Raw genomic sequence first — 24,988 nt, 5'->3', positions numbered from 1 at the left:
CTAAACCAGGCAACGCCGACGCCGATCAAGTGATGACAATAACTCAACATTTTTTTTCAAAAAATCAGATGGTCAGAGACCACCAATTCAAACAAGAGCTGTCGGAGGACAGCAACGCTCGACTATTTAACAGCCTTGTCGCTTGAATGAATAAGAAAGTCGAAAAAGGGGCATAATTTAGTAAAAAAGTAAAATAGGGTTATGGAACCTGCATAGTGCTTATCAGCTCATGACAGTGAACTAGTGTGTGAAGTTTCAATCCTTTCCCATTAGTGGATACTGAGATACCAGCTTACATACAAAAACTTAAACCAAAAATTTCTATGTTGAAAAGGGGCATAATTTTGTAAAAAAGCAAAATAAAGTTATGGGACCTGCTTCGGGCATGTCAGATCATGACAGTGAACAAGTTAGTGAAGTTTCAATCCATTCCCATTAGTGAGTACTGAGATACCAGCTTACATACAAAACCTTAACCAAAAAATTCTAAGTCAAAAAAGGGGCATAATTTTGTAAAAAAGCAAAATAGAGTTATGGAACCTGTGCAATGTAAGTCAGTTTATCACAGTAAATAAGTGTGTGAAGTTTCAATCCATTCCCACAAGTGGTTACTGAGATACAAGATTACATACAAAACCTTAACCAAAAATTTCTAAGTCAAAAAAGGGGCATAATTTTGTAAAAAAGCAAAACAGAGTTATGGAACCTGTGCAATGTAAGTCAGTTTATCACAGTGAATAAGTGTGTGAAGTTTCAATCCATTCCCACAAGTGGTTGCTGAGATACCAGCTTACATACAAAAACTTAACCAAATCGGGACGCGGACGCCGACGCATGGGCGAGTCCAATAGCTCTACTATTCTATGAATAGTTGAGCTAAAAAGTACAGGGAACTTACTGGGAATGAGGTAAGTGTATACCTTGGAATAAGGTAACGTCTGTGCGTTCTGATTGGTCAGTCATGTAAACAAACCCAGGAAGTGATTATTTTTTTTAAAATTGATATTTTTTCACTGCATTTACAGTATTTTATTATACATTTTGACAAAATTTGCTACATTTTATGTGTATGTAAAAAAAGTTTTATCAAACGAATTTCTCCCGCCATGTCAATGATGTAAACAGGGGGTCATCTCATTCACACGAAAATTACTTAAATAAAGTATCACTATTCATATGTTTTTCGTCCGATATTTTGGTAGAACTAAGATAGTTCTTGAAAAACTTGTAATTAGATATACATGTTTTGATGTATGGAAGGCCGTACACGTCATAATGTTACAATGTAAGTCTATGGGAAAACAATTGGTGGTCTCTAACCAGATGAGCTAAAAATGTTTAACTACTGTAGCATTTTGATTTTTTTTATCAAGGTGTGCGAGTAAATGGTTGTCTCATTTGAAAAATCAGACAAACTTCAGACAGCTACCAAAAAAGAAAGGCTTCAGGCAGCAGAAAACTTTTATATCCAACTTGATCTTTTTCCATGTATATGGAACTGAGCAGAGATTAAACCTGAATTTGGTTTGACTTACTGCTTGACCCATCACAGGGGGCTGTTCTTCCCCAGGCTTCTCTACACCACCATGAACAAAGCTTGAATTATGACTGTAAAATCTGAAATAGCAATTTAATACAAGTTTATACAGGTCTCAACATTAGCGTTTGTCTGATTGTCCTGGACAATGAAAACCAAAGTCTGGACAAGTTATCACTAAAAAAATAAAATGGTCATCAATTTCTGTATATAACTAAATGAGTGAAACCAACTTTGTTAAAAGTAATTATCAGTAATACATTTTGTAAACAACCAGACTTACATAAATACTGGAGAGGCATAAGCTACTAGGAATCTTACATTGTTACTCGTATCATTTATGCTTAGCAAAATAAATATGAAATACAAATACCTGTGAAGGTGCAGTGGGGCCTCATGAAGCAAGGTATAGTACTGCCTCACAAATTCACGGCCAACACACTGAGGACTAGGAGTTTCCATGACCATGACTTAGAATTTAAAGGGAGCAAATAATCTGAAATATAACAAGTACATGCAATCAATGGGATTATGCATAATGGTATTCTTTATGCCTAATTACTATGGATCCCACAATGGGTCATAATCAATATGATTTTTCCCTAAATTGGTGATAAATGTTCCCAAATTTTACCTTTATTTTTAACATTTACAAACAACCCATTATATGTGACTTAATTCATATCATTTTTAACTGTTTTTCAGAATCCCTTTTTTGTATTACCCAACTTCCTTTAGGCTTCAGTTTATAAGGATTCTACCTACCTGCCTGTGTAAGACGGGGTTTTCTCTATCCGAGGGATAGAGCGGAATGGAAAACCAAGCGTCAGCGAGGTGGTTCATCCAAGCTGTCCTGAGGGTTGGGAAAACGACAGTCTTGCACAGGCAGACATGTTAGATCATTTTTCTTGCCTATCATGTTCAAAAAAGATCGTGGAGACAAATAGACTTGGGAATTTCCTGACATTATTTATACAGTTTATGACATCATAATAGTGCCAATACTATGTGACATCACCTAAGTGCACACTAGTTTGAGGGAAAGACAGGAATATCTATCCCTGGTGCTAGATCTATAAATAAACGTCGGACTTCAATATTTTACGATTTTGACATTTCATATAGTCCGACGTTTTATCGAAAGTATGAATTTCCCGGTAGAGCTTTCCGCAAAAGTTCTTCCGGAAGGTTTTACAAGTTCACGGTAGAAGTGACTTGAAAGCGATAGCTAAATACCAACAACGGACAAAGAAACCTAATTTACACATCCATTGAACATACTGTCTTACTGAAGTTATTGAAGATAAGTACGCACTTTGAAAATAAAAATTTACATCCATTAGGGCTGTCATTGATAGGGTCTTAGGCGTATCGACGATACCGATATATCAGAAGACAAATATCGACGATACATCGATATATTGATTATTAAGTTAGATTAACGACCTATTTCTTCATATAATACTATATACCTTCCTGTAAATGCTATTTTAAGTTTTATTGCCTACTTTCCATATTTCTGTTTGATTGTGTTGTATTTGTATTTATGAAATAAAAGAAATACATAAAAATTAATAACATCTTTCATTTTTATTTTGCCTTCACTCCTTTTTTGCATTCATCCAATTTTACAACTTTGTGAACTTAAGTTGTTTTTTAGGGTCTGAGTGTTTATTTGGGTAGTTTTTTCTCCCTGTAAAATATCGATTTTTGAAAATGGGAATCGATAATCGATCGACAAAAAAAAAATCGTTGATACATCGATATTGTTTCTATCGATGACAGCCCTAACATCCATTCACTTCCACAACACAACACGAACTGTCAAATCTTCTTTATTATAAAGATTAATTTTAGACGAAAAAATATTCTCACGGTCGGATTTGAAAAAAAATGCGGCCCGTTACTAACGTATTGTCTATGTAGTATGCATATGTTTATAGTCGATGGGTGTAATCAGCATTTATTGGTTGTAATTTTATTAAAAGTTACTTAAATTAGTTGTAAAGTCCTATCAAAGCAGTTTAAAAGGCTGATCCACATGCGTTCGGCGGTACCCATGCGTTAAATAATGGCCGCAGATTTTTACAAGTGTCGTAGGCTAAACGTATTTGTTTTCGTCTAAGCATGTATAATTGATTCTATATATTTATTCGGTGTTGTATTGTTCGTGATATTTCAATAAATTACGCTAGAAGTTTCTGTGAAATGCGCCGGGGAAGTGATTGGTGGTGCAGTTTTAGTTACGGTAAACCAATGTTTCACGTGTTTGAGAGTTTTCCTACATTACACTTCAATAAAATAAAGTCGTAATCTGTGCTATGCAAATGGCTGACATTCGATTAAACTTGACACAGGGACATGTTGAACGTCCAAATATTAAAAGGCGCCCTGTGCAAGTTTAATGTTATTGAACTATCCCTGGTGCGTGCACGGACAAATGCATACTTTCCCCACTAGGTAGGCAAGAAACTGTTGTCTATTCAGCAGATAGCTGGACTTTCCACTCACTCACAGGCTGTTATAGTTACCTTGTTTTTAAATTAAAATTAAAAAAAACCTGGTCAAAACTTTGCTGCAGATTACTATTTTAAAACGACTGGCCTCGACACTAACAGTGTCCCAGGATCCCAATGACCCAAAATTCTAGCGAGGGACACCCATTATTCAAAGGTGTTCCTCCAGGATACCTACTTTCAACAAAGACAATGTAATAGCCATATTAAATACTGAGTTACATTCAAAGATTTTGCTTTCATCTCACATTAACTGCTAAATCTTAAAATGTATTTATTTATTTTCTTGCTTCAATTTAAATTCAGCAACAATCTATATCAGTTGTTACAAAATAAATCATTATAGACTGTTGCTAAATTAAATTCGAAACAAGAAAAGAAATAACATAAAAGAAAAATAAAAACCATTGATGTAACCATTCATTCAATCATTTCCACTGCAATGATTATTGTTTTAATACTAAATCCTTTTAAAAAGTTGTTTTCAAAAATTCAAGCTGACACTGTACAGCTATACTCCTATTTTCTTCTCTTTTTTCTGCTGTATCATGTATGATGGGGTTTATCATATCAACATCGAATCACTTACTTACTGTGCTAGCGCCCCACCTGTTCTACGTACTGGAAGTAATCAAATTGCAAATACAAAGATTTCTGTTGAAAAATAAACTTTTAGAGCAAGTCATAACCCTTCAAAGCAGATCTATAATTTGGGGAAACTATTTTTAAGTACTGTTCTGTTTTGTTTTTTTTGCGAGTGATTATTTCCGTCTTGTTTTCATTTGCAAGATTAAGCTTTCACCGCCATTATCACCTTGATACTACTGCACCACACAAGATATTATGTTTCATAAGGGTAAAACATGAGCAAAGCATGTCTATTTCACAAAACGAAACAAACTTTTTTTCTTCGCGGTTACCAATTTTTGGTGTGGGAGAAACCGGCACTTCAATAAAATCCCGAATTCAAAGTAATTTTCCCAACAAAACTTACCTTTAATGATCAAATCAATACACAACGAATAAATATTTAAAAATACATTAGAAAAATGTTCAAAGTAAGTCTATTTTGCACATAAATAAAGTTTATATTTCAGTTCTTTTCTTTCCAGCACATGCACGTTTTGTAGAGAAATTTTTCTTACCCCACTGCGCAGGTCTGAAATCTTTTTCTACAAGTTATTGCCCTTTTAGACTTTGCGCATAACTGAAACTTCTACAAATCAAACCGTTCATGTTATATTTTAAAGAAACCAAATTAAAACTAATTTGAAAAAAGTTTTAAAACTGTGGCATTTTACACTAATAGGATACATTTTAACCAGAAATGGATGATTTTTATATTATTTTCTGTATGTGTTTTTGAAATGCTAATCAGGTAAACCCGGGCCTAAATACATTTTTAGTTTCGAATCGCCTAAAATTGACCAGTACTCTGGGACAATTAATAAGATTGTAAAACACATAATGACAATAAAACATCTATTAAAACCTATATTTATCTGACAATATAACTGCACCATATTTTTTAACCTTTACGAATATTCTAAATCAAAATCTTACCCATTGTGCGCATGCGCGTTGCTAGCGGAGACGGGCTACACAACTGCAGACTTTCACTTTGTTTGTCCTCTGTAATCAACACAAATTAAGTTGTTATTGTGCTGATTAAACAGGGTGACACTACCTAAACTTCGACATGGCTGGCACAGCTTACCATAATGAAGCTCTTCGCAAACAAAGATTAATTGAAAGAAAATCTGAGGCTATGAGAAATTTAAAAGAATCTTTTGGACAGGTAAATTATAAGCAGTTTCGTTTTTTACGGGTTTTTATTACTAAAAGGTTTGCAACTTTAGAGTAGAAGCTTTGGTGTTTCCAGTTGAACAGGCTACTCAGGTAATACAACCCAGTCTTAAATGCAGGTCACTCTAAACGTTTTACAGCTGTGACAACATTAGCCTTATTCAGCATAACATGATGGCTTATTTTATTTAAGAAATAGAGTCAGTGTACCCGGTTTCGCACTGTACGCGGTTTCGCACACCCAGTAAATTCATGTAATTTGTGAGAATAAAACAGAAAATTTAACAATTCTTTGTTATTGTTTCACGAAACTGAGTTATTCCCTACATAATTTGACACAAGGGGTCTTTCCCCACTGGAGCCTCGTTCTGGTAAGTGCATACGAAAACAATAACAATATCAATGGAGACCAGTAGGTCAGCTGAAAAATATTAAGTTTCATGAAAAAAATGACTATGCAAACACCAACAAGGTGCAAAATAAATTGAAAAATCACTATTCTATCATACAGGTAAGTATTTACCTACTACTTTACCTAAATGAAAAATATTTCAACAGTTATTGAAGTTCTCCCAACCTGCAAAATGCCTTCAACTTGATTGTTTGCTTTACGTTTTTATTAAAACAGAGAACTTAATCGAATAATTAGACTTGTGGGGTCTTTTGTGATTCAACAGCGTCTGTAGTTTTATGTTTGTTTCGTGTATTCAGTTGTTTTAGCCTTTTCTGCTTTTACAAGTAAAAACAGGGTTTGGTACCTAGCTTTCACTTTCATAACTGCTTTTAAATTTCACTTTCAGATGTTTTATTGGAAAATACATGTTTAAATTGAATTATATAAATGGTTAAAAAGTTAATTAATATTTTTCTGTTGAGTAACTGCATTGTTATCACCGAGTTCTATAAATAGCAGGGTGTGCGAAACCGGGTACACTTAAATGCAACAACTGGTCAAAATATGTTATCCGAAAAAAGTACACTAAGAGGTATGACGTCATTGTAGTGGGAAGTGAAAGTAGCGTGTTTCAAACCGAAATAAGTGTGTTTATTAAAACATATAGAGGTAAATTCAAATTTAATCATTTTTAGCTAGATAGGAAGGTATTCTTAGAAATGTGTGCGAAACCGGGTACACTTACTCTAATATATCTCATCCAGTGATTTGTCGTTGAATAAAATCACATGTGAATGAATAACAAGGGCACAGCCCAAGTGATATAATAATATGCATCTGAATGACAAGCAATGATTTTATTCAAGAGCAAATCACTAAATGAGATATATCCCAGACTCACCAGTTTCGACGCACATAATAAGCAACATGGCCGCGCTTTTTCATTCAGTAACACACGTGACTCTATTAGATGTTGCATGTGCATTAACCTTTTATGCATTGAATCAAACCAATAACATCTTATTCTAAACAACTGACTGCCAGAAATCAAAAGGTAAACAACAACTAGTGTGGTCGGCCATACTTTTTTCTAACACACCTATTTCGACGCATCTTACATGATACTTGTTACGAAGCTTTTGATTGGCTTAAATATTTGTGCAATCACTGTAAGTAATGTGCTACACCATAACTGTCATGGATGCTGCAATAAAACTTGACACAAAAGCAGATGCAAGTAGATATAGATCAATATTAAGCCCAAATGATATAAATAAATCTGAAAAAAATTAACATTCATGAACATAAGGGGCTAAGAACGTAAATAATCACTCTGCTTTTTTTATACACACTGTCTGATGTTTTTTCTTTCATTTTTCTGGACTGCAGTGTTTACAGAGGAATTTGGCACATTTTGTTTTATACAAAACTTTAGATGAACCCAGTGTTCGCAGCCTACTTGACAAGAGAAAAAAATGAAGTGTGTAGTAATGGTCGCATTCATATATAATGCGTACACATTCCAAAACAGTGCATAAAATAGTGCGACTACATATGTCACATGGCAGTGATGTGACCTTGATAGCACCAAAGTCGGCTGCAGACATACAACAACATTTCCAGTAACTTTTTTAATCTAAGCTTCCACAGGGACGTTTTTAAAATGGATGAACATTTGCATTAGTAGAAACATTAAAAATCATGTATAGGGTAAATGTAAGTTGATAAATTTCTTCAAATCCTGAACTTTCCAACTTTTTTATCGGTAAAAGTAACCATGATGTTTTCTGTCGTTACACCGAGTAACTACATCATCGGAAACCCCAAGTTAATTGAGAACGAGGTCAAAACCAAAATAGCGTCGAAATAGGTGTGCATAAAATTATGTGGTGCGACGATATTATGATTCTACCACATTACCAAAGATTTTTAAGTATATCCTTGACGACATCCATCAAATATTTAAAGGTAAAGGTAAGTTTTATTTACCGTCGCTTGGTGAAACAATTAACATAAGCTCTATAGAGCTTTTCTGCAACCTTATATTAAGAACAGTTAAAACCAATTATACCTCACCCCCAGCAATTTGCTGGTACCTATTTACAGCTGGGTTGACTGAGGCAATCGTGATAAAGTGCCTTGCCCAAGAACACACCGCAATGGGAGTAGCCAGGATTGGAACCAGGGACCTTCACCTCCGTAGGAAAGCGTCTTAGCCCTCTCGACCAATGCGTCCATTTGCCAGTTTTTTGTTGGTTTCTTTTCAAACACGCCGCTGTGATGTAATAACTGTGACGTCAGAACAGTGAATTGTTGTAAAATAACACACAACTTTCAGCCTTCTTTGTTGAATAGAAAAGGGAAACAAGTCATGTTAGAATATTTATTATATAGTTGCCGCCACCCAGACATGACATGGATAGTTGAAAAATTTATCAGGTTGTCTCTTAAGGTCCTATTGTTTGGACTAGTGACAGCATATACTCAGAAAGAAAGGTAACTTTCATGTAATGGTTACAATGATGCATGCACATTCTGCAGAATTTCAGACTGGTTAGACCAATTTTAGAGAACTCTTTGACAGCTACACTTCTTATCAAACCCTTGTGCCCACCTAATCGTTTATGGCCTTCAAAGCTACTATGAACTTTTTATTCATTTTCAAGTTTATTTTAGAAGTTGATGTTATTTCTTAGATTGCAATTATGGTTGCATAAGCGAAGATGTTTTTGAAGGCATTTGCTTTGTTAACCATCTTCTTAACGCTTTCTAACAACAAAGACCAATACAGCCTACGTCCAACAAAATTTACAAAAGCTAGCACAAAACAGTTAAACTGTCTTGAGTTGTAACATTTAATAATGTTTTTTATGCCCCCCTTTGAAAAAGGAGGGGTATATTGTTTTGCAGATGTCGGTCGGTCTGTCGGTCGGTCGGTCGGTCGTAATGTAGACCTATCCGTTTCCGGATGATAACTCAAGAACGCTTGGGCCTAGGATCATGAAAGTTGATAGGGAGGTTGGTCATCACCAGTAGATGACCCCTATTGATTTTGAGGTCTGTATGTCAAAGGTCAAGGTCACAGTGACCCTGAATAGTAAAACGGTTTCCGGATGATAACTCAAGAACGCTTGGGCCTAGGATCATGAAAGTTGATAGGGAGGTTGGTCATGACCAGCAGATGACCCCTATTGATTTTGAGGTCAGTATGTTAAAGGTCAAGGTCACAGTGACCCTGAACAGTAAAACAGTTTCCGGATGATAACTCAAGAACGCTTAGGCCTAGGATCACGAAAGTTGATAGGGAGGTTGGTCATGACCAGCAGGTGACCCCTATTGATTTTGAGGTCAGTATGTCAAAGGTCAAGGTCACAGTGACCAGGAACAGTAAAATGGTTTCCAGGCAATAACTCAAGAACGCTTGGGCCTAGTGTCAGGAAAATTGATAGTTAGGTTGGCCATGACCAGCAGATGACCCCTATTGATTTTGAGGTCAGTATGTTAAAGGTCAAGGTCACAGTGACCCTGAACAGTAAAACAGTTTCCGGATGATAACTCAAGAACGCTTAGGCCTAGGATCACGAAAGTTGATAGGGAGGTTGGTCATGACCAGCTGGTGACCCCTATTGATTTTGAGGTCATTAGGTCAAAGGTCAAGGTCACATTGGCCAGGAACAGTTAAATGGTTTCTGATCTTCTTGTCCAAAACCATAGGGCCTAAGGGCCTAGGGCTTTGATATTTGGTATGTAGCAAAATCTAGTGGTCCTCTACCAAGATTGTACAGATTATTTCCCTGGGGTCAAATATGGCCCCACCCCTAGGGTCACATGGTTTATATAGCCTTATATAGGAAAAAATTTGAAAAACCTCTTGTCCAAAACCACAGGGCCTAGGGCTTTGATATTTTGTATATGACATCATCTAGTGATCCTCTACTAAGATTATTCAAATTATTCCCCAAGGGTCAAATATGGCTCCGCCCTGTGGGTCACATGGTTTACATATACTTATTTACAGTGTGCATATAATTTCTGTTCCTTGTGCAATTACTAAATGCATCAAGGGGGGCATTTCGTGTTCGACGAGCTCTTGTTTTTCTAGTTTTCTGTTTTGTAACAATATACTCATTTGGTGTTTTAGTGAACCATAAAATCAGAATTAATTGAAACATTTTTATGATCATTATCCTATAATAATACTAATAATAGTAACTTTATTTAAAGCAAGAAACATATAAAGACATATAACAGTTTTAAAACATATTACAAATCTATGTTTCATTGGAGCTTCTGTTTAAAAAATACAACATTTAACATAAAAAATAGATAAAAGTTGATTATCTAATTATAATGACAGTAGAAAGATGATCAGTTTATGTAATATACATTTAAACACAACATTCATTTTTGACAAACACTCCATTTTAAAAGAAGATAAAGAAATAGCTTTGGCAGAGAAGGTTGCAGCTTATTCAGATCCTAATAAATATCTTTTATATTTTGTTTTTGAAAAAAGGAAGTGAATCCACACAACGGATATTCTGTGGATTGATATTCTGTACTTGCACTAGTATAGCCCAAAGACTTTTTCATGTAATTTGTGCAGTCTTTAGGTATTGCAATATCATTGTGTACAACTGATCTTTAAGGCCATAATTTTACTGCTAGAAAATATTAATATATCAAGATTTTTTGCAGTTTTATATATCATTACTCCTGTATGGTGTATGCAATTTTCAGAAAATTTCATCCATCTGAATTCTTTTAGCATTTCAAATTTACTTGTTCTTATTTCGAACAGTTCTAGCAACTCTTACTTGAAACTTGCAAAAATCTTATTTAATAAGCTTTGACTGCTTGTACACCAAACTGTACTGCAGTAATCTGTAATTGATTGTATGACATAATCACAGTGGTGTTTAGAGATTTTGAAGCACATCATGTTGACTTACATTTACATATTAATAGTTTTAAACATGTAAGAAAAACAACTTTGATGATGGATAATAATTACTTTGATATTGTCTCCTGTATCATTTTTAACTCACCTGTCTCATTGTGACAAGGTGAGCTTTTGTGATCACCCTTCGTCCGTCGTCTGTGCGTGCGTGCATGCGTCCGTCAACAATTTCTTGTCTGCACGATAGTGGTTTCATTTATGATTTTATTTTAACCAAACTTGCACACAACTTGTATCACCATAAGATCTCGGTTCCTTTCTTGAACTGGTCAGATCCCATTTAGGGTTCCAGAGTTATGGCCCCTAAAAGGGCCAAAATTAGCTATTTTGACCTTTTCTGCACAGTAGCAGCTTTATTTATAATTTGATTTTTACCAAACTTGCACACAACTTGTATCACTATAAGATCTCAGGTCTTTTCTTGAACTGGCCAGAACCCATTATGGGTTCCAGAGTTATGGCCCTTGAAAGGGCCAAAATTAGGTATATTGACCTTGTCTGCACAATAGCAGCTTTATTTATTATTTGATTTTTACCAAACTTGCACACAACTTGTATCACCATAAGATCTTGGTTCTTTTCTTGAACAGGCCAGATTCCATTATGGGTTCCAGAGTTATGGCCCCTGAAAGGGCCAGAATTAGCTATCTTGACCTTGTCTGCACAATAGCAGCTTCATTTATGATTTTATTTTAACCAAACTTGCACACAACTTGTATCACCACAAGATCTTGGTTCTTTTGTTGAACTGGCCAGATTCCATCATGGATTCCAGAGTTATGGCCCCTGAAAGGTCCAAAATTTGCTATTTTGGCTTTTGCAGCCATATGGAGACTTCATTTATGGTTTGATTTGATATAAACTTCCAAAATATCTTCAACAACAATAAATCTTGAAATCCATGATAAATCTGTCAGATCCAAAAATTATTTTATATCTGATTACCTCCCCTGATTGTAATCAAAATGGATTTATATCCGTAAGTCCTTAAATGACTTATTTGAAATTTCATTATTGTCATTAGTTGGACTGAGACAATCAGGGTAGATAACTATGGACTGATTTTATGTCAAATTACCTCCCTTTATTTCAAATTAAAATGGGTATTTCTCCATAGCTAATGAAGATACTGATCTGAAATTTCAACAGATGGACTTCGAGAATCAGTGAAGATACATATTGACAAATTACCTTATAGGACTTATTTGAAATTTCATTTTTGTCATTAGTTGGACTGAGACAATCAGGGTAGATAACTATGGACTGATTTTATGTCAAATTACCTCCCTTTATTTCAAATTAAAATGGGTATTTCTCCGTAACTAATGAAGATACTGATCTGAAATTTCAACAGATGGACTTGGAGAATCAGTGATGATACATATTGACAAATTACCTCCCTTTATTTTTTATCTAAATGAATACACCTTAGCAGCTTCTAATGAGATTGGTTTGAAACAATCATATCATTTTGAGCAATGGTATTCGGGTGAGCGATATAGGGCCATCATGCCCTCTTGTTAACTTTACTAAAAAAACTTTTCAATACAGATAGAACATAGAACGTGAGATTTCGTCCTCTGAAATGATTTCTTAAGGTTTAGCTAGAACACAGAAATATTTGATAAACGAACAACATCTTTACCAACAATCTACCTGATCATTACATGTTCTACCATACTGTCCCGTATGATGGATACTTAATCATTCTGAAAAAGTTGTCCCCCTTTAAAAATGAATGTCATTTAATGTAAAGAAATAAAAATAAACAATTGCTGAAATAGTAGAAGTATATGGACAATTATTGTGTAGAGTAATTAATATGCATGTTTTATATGCTGTTCAGTTTTCATTTTTAGCTCCACTATTCAGAGAATAGGGTGGTTATTCTACTCGCCCCGGCGTCGGTGTCGGCGTGAGCTTTCTTTGTTAAAGTTTTTCGGCAACCTTTGTTTTTCTGTCTTATCTTTGTTACTATTGCTTATATTTTACTGTAACTTCACATAAACATTGTCCAGCATACAAATAAAGTATGTGCAGGGGCTGGGCCCATTATACCAAAGGTCAAGGTCACCAAGGTGTCATACTTTGGTTATTTTTAAGGGTAACGTTTTTTGGCAACCTTTGTTTTTCTGTAATGTCTTTGTTACTATTGCTTATATCTTACTGTAACTTCACATAAACATTGTCCAGCGTACAAACAAAGTATGTGCAGGGGCTGGACCCATTATACCCAAGGTCAAGGTCACAAAGTTGTTATACTTGGAATTATTTTCATGTTAAATTTTTTTGAAAGCTTTGTTTATAGACATATCTTGGGTGCTTTAAAAGATAATGGCTTGAAAAAAAATAAAATATTTCTTTATAATGTGTGTTACAATCCCCATAACTCTAATTGTATTTTTGACAGAATTATGCCCCTTTTATACTTAAATTTTTTTGGCAATCTTCGCTTTCTTGATGCTACTTTAGTACAATATAAGATAAAGACTTGAAACTTGAAATGTATCTTTATCATCATCATCTGCATGAGTGGTAACAATCCCCATAACTCTGATGAGTATTTTTGACCAAATTATGCCCCTTTAATACTTAATTTTTTTTTGACAATCTTCGTTTTCTGGACATAACTTTGATACTATATAAGGTTATGACTTGAAACCCAAAATATATTTTTACCACCATCATCTGCATGTGTGGTAACAATCCCAATAACTCTAGTTTGTGCTCTTGACAGATTTATGCCCCTTGGTGTATCTTCCTTTTAAAGTAGAGGTCTCTTATTGAAAACAACCCTTTATTTCTATGTTTTAGTGTTGTTTGATTTTTTTCTCAAAAAGACATTTAAGATACAATATTAATGGTTTCTTGATATTTGGCTGTAGAACTTGCATTGATTTAAATTAGTGCAGAGAGTTTCAGAGCTTTGAGTTTAAAGCTATTATGATCACTCACCATCCTTTTCCTCAGTCAGTGGGTCCACACTTCTTCAAAAAACATCTCTGAAATTTGTGAGTTATGAAAATTGGCCTGGAGATTTCTTGGATGGTCCTCTGTCAGAGCTGTTCCAAGAATTTAAATCCATGCAGGACTCTGGTTACCATGCAGATGGATAAGAAGAATGCTAAAAATCCTCTTCTCCCGAACCCCAAGAGCTGAGATATTTGGTATTGACCTTACCAGAGAGATACTCAGTTTGTTTATAGAAGAAAAACTTTGAAAATCTTCTTGTCTGTTTAGCTGCAAATCCTAGAGTTTAGATGGTCCTAAACTAAGTTTATTCAAATCATGCCTCAGGGATCAAAGTTGGCCCCAGCTTGTGGTTCACTCCTTTTACATATGTATAAGAATTTTAAAAAAATGTCTAAAATCAGAATGCCCTGAGCATAGCTATTTGGCATGTAACTTCGTCTATTTGTCCTTATAATTACTAAATTCTTTCAAATCACATTGCCTCTAGAATCAAAATTGGCTCCATCCACGAGGAACACATGTTTTATGTTGACTTACAAATATGAAAGATTTATAGGTATATAAGAAAAACATTCATTCAGCAAAAACAATTTAATTTGTTGCATGTTACACCCTGGAATGCATAAAATCATGAACACTCACTTTTCATAGATCATTATGTTTAAACCACCAACTGACCTACTGCACCCATTTGAGTAAAGTGTTATTTTTTCTTCTTTTTAAAGGTCTAGTTTGATGATTAAATAACCAGGGTTGCCCCAAATTGCATGATTTATGTAGTTTTATAAACTTAATTTTTTTCGTTGTTATATTTTGCAGCATAGCATAGAAGCTGGTATTGAACAAAGTAAACCATCTAACTTGGTATTCTCAGAAGCTGGTCATTATGCTCAAAACAGGTAGGGCCTTCTGTTTTATTAACTAATAAGAAGCTGTCTAAAAAAAAATGCAGAAAAAGAAGCCAATTTTAGCAGAATATGATACCTATTGCCTGTTTAAAGTATGCCAAGAAAATGGATCATTTTAATTTAAGAGGGAGTAGCATTAAGGGCAGCGTATTTGATACCAGTTAACAAAATTAGATTTTAAATTGACTTGATAAAATGGAAAATAAAGAAAAGATATCTAATTGATTATAGGGCTTGGATTATTGAGATTGTTTATAAAATGTGACATTATAGATATAGATTTAGGCATTTTTGGCCAATCTGTTGATGAAATAATTCATCCATTGAAAGCATGAGCACTTGGCAAAATTTATATATATGTGTATTCAAGCTCTGTGTTTTGCAAATTGCATGATGTAGTTTGTGTTTTGGAGAGGTGAATCTGTTTCTATATATAAAATACTGGTAGAATAGAGGAGGCATATAGTTTTTGAACCGTCTGTCAGTCTGTCCGCAATTTTCGTGTCCGGTCCATATCTTTGTCATCGATGGATGGATTTTCAAATAACTTGGCATGAATGTTTACTACAGTAAGACGACATGCAGTGCGCAAGACCCAGGTCCATAGCTCAAAGGTCAAGGTCACACTTAGACGTTAAAGGATAGTGCATTGATGGGCGTGTCTGGTCCATATCTTTGTCATCGATGGATGGATTTTCAAATAACTTGGCATGAATGTGTACCACAGTAAGACGACGTGCAGTGCGCAAGACCCAGGTCCGTAGCTCAAAGGTCAAGGTCACACTTAGACGTTAAAGGATAGTGCATTGATGGGCGTGTCCGGTCCATATCTTTGTCATTGATGGATGGATTTTCAAATAACTTGGCATGAATGTGTACCACAGTAAGACGACGTGCAGTGCACAAGACCCAGGTCCGTAGCTCAAAGGTCAAGGTCACACTTAGACGTTAAAGGATAGTGCATTGATGGGCGTGTCCAGTCCATATCTTTGTCATCGATGGATGGATTTTCAAATAACTTGGCATGAATGTGTACCACAATAAGACGACCTGTCACACGCAAGACCCAGGTCCGTAGCTCAGAGGTCAAGGTCACACTTAGACGTTAAAGATCATTTTTCATGATGGTGCATTGATGGGCATGTCCGGTCCATATCTTTGTCATTCATGCATGGATTTTAAAATAACTATGCATGAATTTGTGACACAGTAAGACGATGTGTCGCGTGCAAGACCCAGCTCCGTAGGTCAAAGGTCCTAAACTCTAACATCGGCCATAACTATTCATTCAAAGTGCCATCGGGGGCATGTGTCATCCTACGGAGACAGCTCTTGTTTAAAGTAAATTTACTGTTTTTTACACAACAGCCTTCAGTTTTTATACGCCCATTTTGGGAAAAAACTGACATATTATGTGATGGCGTGTGTCTTTCCATCTGTCATACTAGTATTTCAAGTCCGGAGCATAAAACCATTCACGGTATTGACTTTAAACTTGGCATATTATAAGGTAGATAGTGCTGAGACAATGTGCCAAGCATAATGAACCAGGTAAAAATGACAAGGTCACAAATGGAGCTGAAAGGTCAAATTTGACCCTCATATTACATGTCTGGAGCATAACTTAATGATTATTAAATGTATTGACTTTAAACTTGGAATGTAGGTGGGTGGTAATGATTTCAAAAATCCACATTATCCACCCTCCCATCCCTCCTCTTAAAGTCAGTAGGTCAAAGGTCAATGTTACAGCAAGGTGAAACCTGTCCATCATATTTTATGTCCAGAACATAACTTAATAACCATTCCAAGGCACTGACTTTGCCCATTGTTACATAACTGAAATACTGTTGAAAAACTGTGTTAAACCCAAAACAAACAAAATAGACTGGAACAGATTTTATGTTTTACCACCTACCAGTGGTTTTAAAAAAAAAAGAGTTATGCATCTGAGAAAGAAATCTTCTGGTATGAAAACCATTCCTTCAGTGCTTATAGTTACAGTTATACTGTAGCATTAAAAAAATAAGAAAAATGAAATTAAAAGCAAAAAGAGTTCATGAAGGTCTAGTATCGAACACATGCAGGACTTGCATACTGTATATGTCAATAAATTTGAGCTAGTCCAAAAATTCAGCAAAATAAAAAGTCTTATTTAAATTTCTTTAATTTCATTATATACTAACAGAAACTTCTAACATGCCCATCACTGAAATATCTTTCATGGTACAAATAGTACATTTATGAAATTTCTCGATTATCTAGAAAATATGTTATTCACGATATAAATATTTCAGCAAAATCAACTAGTATGAAGATATCATTTAATTCATACTAACAACCTCTACCAGTAATTTTAAGTCATAAAAATGTACATGAATGTTTTGTTTTCCAAAGGATCTTTTTACAGATTTTATTATTTATTTAATGTTCCAAATTTAGTTGTCCAAAAATTGTTTGGTGTAATATCTATATAAAATTATTTAACACATTTTTTCCCGATTGATATTGTCCTTACAGAGTTTTTTTTAAAGTGCAAACTTGATTATAACTTACGATGTTTTTGTTTCTCTAAGTAAGGAAAGCTTTTTCTTGATTTTGGACCCTCAGAAACTGTTGTAAGTTAAAGCTTTGTGTTTCCCCAAATGAAAGAGAAACAGTGTATGCTTTACCATTGAAGTTTGTTTTTTGCTTAAGAAACATACAAAAAACAACAACTTTATTACCTATGAAAGTCTTGAGTAACTAAGATTTAGCAAAATCCAGCCAATTTTTGCTTGGTGTAATTTTGAGCAGTCTGCTCAAGGCCAGAATTACAGATAAAACAGATGATATGCTTTTTACTGTAACTGTTCTGATTGCATGGACATCTGTCATGGAAAGCATATTGCACAGGTGTTTGTCAATTGTTCAGAAGCATGGAGAAGATACAGTTAGCCTTTCCTAGGAAAATAGCTGTCTAGTAAATACTGTTTGTTGTTGAATTTTTACCTTTTAAAAAGTGAGAATTTCATGATGGTTTGCAGGTCAGTTAAGTTTAATTTATGATGAAATCCTTCCAATTTACCAAAACATGATATTCATGATTTATCATTATGATGTGTGGTACTATGACGATAATAATTGTCCACATAGTGTATTATAAGATGCCTTTAACTTCTTACAGGTTGGTCCATTTTTAATGCAGTTTGTAGAATTTTATTTTAAACATGTCATAAAGTAACAGAATGCATGTCATACAAGTTGCCAATCCCATCAGTACATTTTCATTCTGGATTCTTCATTTTATTTACTAGCTAACAATAGAACAAATTCTATTTACATTTCTTTCTAGATTCCATAATGTAGAAAAATCCTGTCAAAAGAATGAGGTGGTTTTTGAGGAGGTGGTGCATGACCCAAATTTTAAATATAGAATCGCAAAGGAATCCAGAGACCCGCCCGTACACGTTGATCCCATTTATCAAATCCTGTATCCAGGTGGAGTTGTCACAAAGTAGACTACATTTTCATGTACGTGATACAGTATATCTTTCTTTTCATATCATAAGTCACATGTTCAAGCTTTAAGTGCACAGTTAGAAGTCAATGTATAGCTGACCCTTATTTGCCTTAAAGCTAACATCTCTTGTATGTACCCAGTTTTGCTTTGTTTGGTGTTGACTATAATGCTTAACATTGTATTTTTTTAACAAATCATTTTTTTATCTAGGACATGTTTAAAATGACAAATAGTTTCATCAAACTAGTCCATTTTTTATATATATGCCTGTATGAAATACACGAAGTATAGTAGACGCAACATGACCGCGATGGTTGACCTTAGGCTGATTATTCATATCGATTATTACATTATAGTAATCAAGGGTGCTTAGGGTAGCCATGTATATTTATATTGAATAAGTGTGTATACATTGCAGTATCAAAGTATATATACTTACATTTGATCAGTTAAAACTTTCAAATACACTAATTTATATTTACATAAATTTATATTTCCTTCTTTTCGTGCAGCTCGTCTTTTACGTACACTCCTTTTCAATAATAGGTTGTGCCTCATTATGTATTATAATGCAAAGGTCAACCATCGGGGTCAAGTTGCGTCCACTATATGTTCTGGCAAAGTCTGCAGACATTAAGTTTGTTTCAACCGATACTTTTTGGATATTTGTATAAAGATCTTCAGATCAGGCTCAACTTCTATTCTAGTCCCCACAAAAAATGCCACAGAGTAATTGCCTTAAAACTTAATAAGTTAACAAAATTTGAGTACATTATACATACATAATCTTTTACCTGTGAGCTTATAATTGGATGTTTGTTTTTGCTTGGGAGTTAAATACAAATATCTCTAATGTCTTTCTGTATTTTGTTACATTTATATCCTCTTGTGTTTTGTGTCCTAACTGTTATTGCTGTTTATTTCCTTTTTCTATATTTCCTTATGTGTTACATGCATGGTCCTATAATTTTTAATGTATGAGAATGACAAACATTGTTGTCCATAATATAATGTGTTTTGTGAACAGTAATTTTACCTGATGATATTAATTGTCCCAGTTACACACCATTTGAAATTATGTTCGAGTTCTTGAGCCCCTTTGTTCATGCAGATTTTGTACCATAATTTTGGTTGCACACCTCCTCAAAAACAGCAAACTTGAGAAAATATATAAATAGCTTTTTCATGGGTGATTTAGTATAAACACCAATATATAAGCTCACTGGTAGAATATAATGAGGAATAATGAAAAAAAAATGAAGCTTGACCTGCTGTCTGATTAACAAAATAAGCTAATACTTTGTATTCATGTCCATGGCATATCTCGCGATTGATCGTTAATTTTGCTAATTTCACATTTTATTAGCATCTTCATAAACCTGCTATATTGTTTTTCAATGCCTTATACCATCAGAGAACCATGTACAATGTTTTCAAACACAACAGACACCAGAAGCAGTAATACTCATGAAAAAAACCTTCCATAAGACTGTCTCACATTAAGTCGGGGCTGTTATTGAAGCCTTGTTAAAAACTGTCATTTTTAGTTCAGTGTGTTGCATTCTGTTCTATGCTGGTAAAATCCTGGCAGCACTGGTTTCCTCCTGTTTTTCTTGAAAATAATTTTCACATCTGCAAACTAATGCACAATGTTTCAGAACCTTTGCCTTTTTAACAGTTTCGTTTCTAAAAGGCTCCTTCACTAACAAGCACCAAGTTCAGACAAAAACACTATAATTCTTAACTTTATTAAGAAAAAAAAAACACTTCAACTCTTTCTTTTATTGTGGGACTTGTTTGTTTTCTAGTGTATTTTTGCTGATTTGATTGTAGTGCTAGTTATGTTTTCAATATTGCCCTCTCTTTCAAATTTTCAGGGATAAATTGGAAAAATTTCGTGTGAACTCAGCTGGCTTTGGCAACAGATATCGCCATAGAGACAACCTTTATCCTCATTGTGACCTTGCTTATGCTGTTGTTTATCCAGGAAAAGATAACTCTGATTACACAAATGATGAAAATAGAAACAGTAGAATAATGAATAAGAATATTGAAAGCTATGAGATTTCCAGAAAAATAAATGGACCAGTTGAAGAACCCAATATTGATTCTTTCTTTGAAAGTTCTCTGCTGTTGTGAACATTTCTTTCTCCTATTGGTGCACTTAAGTGCTAATTCGGCACAAAATTCACTGTTTTTTAACCACCATTGCTCTTTAATACACAGTTTTGTTTAAGGTTTAGGAGTATATCACCAAAATACAGAAATTTTTGATAAACAAACAACATCGTTACCAATACTTTACCTGACCATTACATGTTCTGCCGTACTGACCCGTACTTAAAATATTCTGAAAAAGTTGTCCCCCTTTGAAAATGAATGCCATTTGTAAAGAAATAAAAAATAAACAATTGCTGAAAACTGTGTTCCATCTAGTTATGTGAAATTTCAACACTCGCACACTATTGCTAATGCATCAAAACATACATATGTAACAGTTCTTTGAAAATGGTGAGTTTTTGAAGGCGTTTGACTGTCCGGAAGTGGGGCCCCTGTAGGCAGTCCTTTTTCAGAATTCAATGTTTATATCAGTACACTGACACTTGTTTTGTAGTTTTTGTAATGATATGTGTATATTACTCTCCAAAACAAGTGTCAGTATACTGATATAAACATTGAATTCCGGAAAAGGACTGCCTAAAGGGTCCCCACTTCCGGACAGTCAAACGCGTTTAAAAACTCACCATTTTCAAGGAACTGTTACACATGTTCGTTTTGATGCATTTGCAATAGCGTGAGTGTTAAAATTTCACATAACTAGATGAAACACAGTTTTCAGCAATTGTTTATTTTTATTTCTTTACAAATGGCATTCATTTTCAAAGGGGGACAACTTTTTCAGAATATTTTAAGTACGGGACAGTACGGCAGAACATGTAATGGTTAGGTAAAATATTGGTAACGATGTTGTTCATTTATAAAATATTTCTGTGTTTTGGTGATATACTCCTAAACCTTAATTTGCAATAGATAAGTGCTATATTGATACATGCTTGCCTTTTTTCACAAAATGCTTTTCAATAAGTGCTAACCCTGTATGTTTGGAAATTGTTTTGCAGGGAATTTTCAAAATACCCTCCTGAACAAACCAATCGTAGGAAATTTGTCCGACACCAGAAGGAGGACATCATTCGAAAACCCACTCCAGAATCGGTGAAAAATATTCCTCGAGACCAGATTTTTCAAATCCTCCATCCAAATAGGGGATAAAACACCAATCATGGACCTATACGAATCATTGCTTATAGCTCACCGCATCAGTATTATGTATTGTCAATGATCTTCATTTTTTGTATGAATTTTGTGTTGTTTTAGAATCTTCTCAGTTAATTCATGTTTGTATTTACCCGATGTGCTGGTGCTTCAGCCATTATTGTGTGCAATGTATTTTTGTTTTGCCCCTTTCATGTAATGCTTTATCCATGGATACATAACTTCAACCACTTGCTCATGTTTTCTTTGGCTGCATTTTGCACAAGGTTCTGGTGAATAATTGGGACACTTAGCTGTGCAACTTTTTTTAAGTAAGTTTCAAAGAATTATTCGTTTCAGTGTATAAACATGTTGGGTTTGGGATCCCTTGTTGCGAAATGAAATTAATGCATTTTTCAGTTGTGAGACAAACTGGCACTTGAAACGTAATTACAGCATGTTTTGTATTATTAATTTCAGTGATAAGGAAAGAATTCGCCATAGACGTTGCCGAGCCCAAAATGAAGGGGATGATCATGTCATGCCCCTTATGAACCCGACCGAGTATAATTTTATCGTGCCCATACATGAGCTTCCTCCTCGAAAACCACACTTCAAAGTTTGATAGGGCATAGACGCTTAGAAAATTTTATTTCATACATAATTATAGTCATCATAGATCATATAATCATTTTTCAAAGTCACTAATACTTGGTGACGGATGTAATATTGTTTAACTTAGTCAGATAGTTCTGCTCTGCACTTTCTTAATCACATACTGCCAGTTATCACAATTTCGAATTTTCTTTTAAATTGTTTGCACCTTTGCACAGTAGTGAAATAAAATACACTATAGAACAGTATAGTACATATGTTATTGTGTAGAAATCAAATTATAGGTGTAATTTTATCAAAATTTAATATACTAATTTACGTCAGGCTAAGCTACTACAAAATTGGACCAATGAGAGATCAACGTCAGTATGACCACAGTAGAGATGGACCAATCGTTGATAGATCAAAATACAGCTTAAAACAGGAGTTTAATTTCCTAGGAAATAGTCTGTCCATGTTGAAGAGTGATATTGTTCCTGAACACAAGCCCACACCAGTGTGCCGCAGATACTAATGCTTTCGGAGTTTTTAACATGCCCAAAAATGTTACCTGAAATGTTGATTTGTTGAAGGAATTTTTTCCCAGTTGGATAAATCTCGTCTTGCTTTAAGGTACAAATTGCTGTTTAATTTTTAAACTTGGTATTTGGAGTAAACATTTGTTTGGTAACATTTTTTTAGGGCATGTTCAAAATTCTGAACAGTATTTTTTTTTATATAAAAATTACATAATATGAAGTTTGCAAAGAAGTGATTTGACATTTTTTATCTATAGATCTAAACAGGTCTGCTGTTTGCTTTTTTTTTTTTACATATATAGGCAGTAAAACTGATGCATTTATTGTTATTTTGTTAGACTTTATACAAACCTTGTTCACATTTTTTTTCACTCTACATTTGTTATGTTTTAACTTTTCTTTTTTCATACCTACTTGTTCGGTGATGGTTCAACTGTTTTGTTCATTTACATTATTCTTGTTTATTCTGTTACAACTTTACTGTCTTGCTCAAACTTTTAAAAAGTAATTTTTTCATAATTTGTAACAAAGTGGCTAATCATTTTCTTGAAATTTAATGTTTTGGAAACAGTTAAAGAAATATAATTTAAGTACAGTTCTTATCAGTATTACTGCCAAGGAAAATTTTGAGTCAATTTTAAAATGTGACGAAGTGTGGTTTTTAGAGTTTTTATTTAGTGATGAAATATCTTCAAATCCTTTTTTTTTTGCCAATTGAAACTGCACAGTTCACTTGTGAGAGATATTTTACTTCTGTTTAGCACTCTAGGTTTCCACATGCCAGTAAAAATGCAGCCAAAAATTTCCTGAGCATGTGTTATAGTTTAGTTTCTTTTGCACTGTTTTCTCATTTCAACAAAATGTTAAGTTTGTTGTCTTCACTATTTATTAGTAAATATTTATTTAAGCCATTTAACCTTTCTGTATTTTTTATCTATATATACTTAACCCGTGCCAGAAGTCAGTATTAAATTTTGATTAAAATGTTTATTCCCATAAATTTTTCCTAGAATTTGAGTTGTAAATTAAATGGATATTGAACATATGATAGAATGTTTAATTTTATTATGCTACTTGTGTGAAGAAATGGCTCTGTTTTTGTGGTAGAACAATATCTTTTGTAATTATTGAATCATGCTGTTTACACTGATGCTTTTAGAGTGTTTGAAAAGATTTTTTTTTCTTTTTAGAGCTTTTCAGAGTGGAGTATAAAATCAGACTGCTTTAAAGAATGATTTAGCTAGAAATACTTAATATGTATTTGGTTGCAAAATGCATATTTGTTGAACATCCTTTGAGTTAGTGTGTTGCCTTGCCTAACCATATCATAATTATAAACAAAAATATTTTTTGTAAAATCTTAAATGCCAAGGTGAACAGCATTACAAATAGGAAAAAGTTGGTTAAAGGGACTTTTTTTCTGAAACAGCATAATGTATAACCAGAATACCACATTGTTTCCATCAGTTAAAACCTTGATTTTTGAACAGTTTTGTATCATGTTTAATAGGTTTTTTCTTAACTGTATAACTAGATAATAAATAAAAATAACTGTTTATAACAAACTAATGTTTGTCTCAGAGTAACATGTTTTTCAATATATATATTTTACACGTATATGTATATGAGAGATATTTACCAGATATGTATTGTTAAATTATTACATCAGTATTACTCTTAAACCTAACATGTGATTGTCTAAACTTGTTTTTGTTTTATGAAGAATTATATAAAGAGCACAAGAAAACATAATTGTCTTGTTTGTTGCTTTTCTTCTTTGTTATTTATTTATCGAAAATGTTTTTGTTGTTTTTTTTTTTCAGTGTAAAATTGAAATATCTTTCACAGGTGAACACCAGATGTAATATTTTCATGAGTGGCAAAGCCAGAAGTGAAAATGTAAGCTAGGGTGTTCATGAGTGAAAGATATTTTGGTCTTACATGTAAAACAAATTTTCTTTCTATTTGATGTTTTGACTAAATTTACCCAGTTTCTTACCATAAAAA

General features: G+C 33.9%; 2 protein-coding genes across 8 annotated transcripts in view; one reads left to right on the top strand and one right to left on the bottom strand.

Annotated features, from left to right (window-relative positions):
* Positions 1–5,199, bottom strand: part of LOC123565042 (ras GTPase-activating protein-binding protein 2-like) — a 37,760-nt gene extending 32,561 nt beyond the window's left edge. For both annotated transcript variants that reach the window (XM_045359038.2, XM_045359039.2), the window contains exons 1-3: positions 5,048–5,199; positions 1,911–2,033; positions 1,536–1,617 (exon numbers count right to left, since the gene is read on the bottom strand). In XM_045359038.2, coding sequence (XP_045214973.1) covers positions 1,536–1,617; positions 1,911–2,005 — 177 coding nt within the window. In that variant the 5' untranslated portion in view covers positions 2,006–2,033; positions 5,048–5,199. The remainder of the gene's footprint in view (positions 1–1,535; positions 1,618–1,910; positions 2,034–5,047) is intronic.
* A 431-nt stretch (positions 5,200–5,630) lies between these two features.
* On the top strand, positions 5,631–24,733 carry LOC123565043 (uncharacterized). Of its 6 annotated transcripts, none has more exons than XM_053537644.1 (4): positions 5,631–5,851; positions 15,006–15,085; positions 18,429–18,607; positions 22,329–22,711. In XM_053537644.1, exons 1-3 carry the CDS (start codon positions 5,753–5,755, stop codon positions 18,592–18,594), a joined length of 345 nt encoding a protein of 114 aa, XP_053393619.1. In that variant the 5' UTR covers positions 5,631–5,752; the 3' UTR covers positions 18,595–18,607; positions 22,329–22,711. The 6 variants fall into 6 exon arrangements, with proteins under 6 accessions (XP_053393619.1, XP_053393620.1, XP_045214976.1 ...); XM_053537645.1 differs by lacking the exon at positions 22,329–22,711 and adding an exon at positions 21,716–21,977; XM_045359041.2 differs by lacking the exons at positions 18,429–18,607; positions 22,329–22,711 and adding an exon at positions 22,788–24,733.
* The last annotated feature ends 255 nt before the right edge of the window (positions 24,734–24,988 follow it).

Source organism: Mercenaria mercenaria, chromosome 2 (genome assembly GCF_021730395.1).
Source record: "Mercenaria mercenaria strain notata chromosome 2, MADL_Memer_1, whole genome shotgun sequence".
Taxonomy (NCBI): domain Eukaryota; kingdom Metazoa; phylum Mollusca; class Bivalvia; order Venerida; family Veneridae; genus Mercenaria; species Mercenaria mercenaria.
This window is presented reverse-complemented; position numbering and strand designations above follow the sequence as displayed.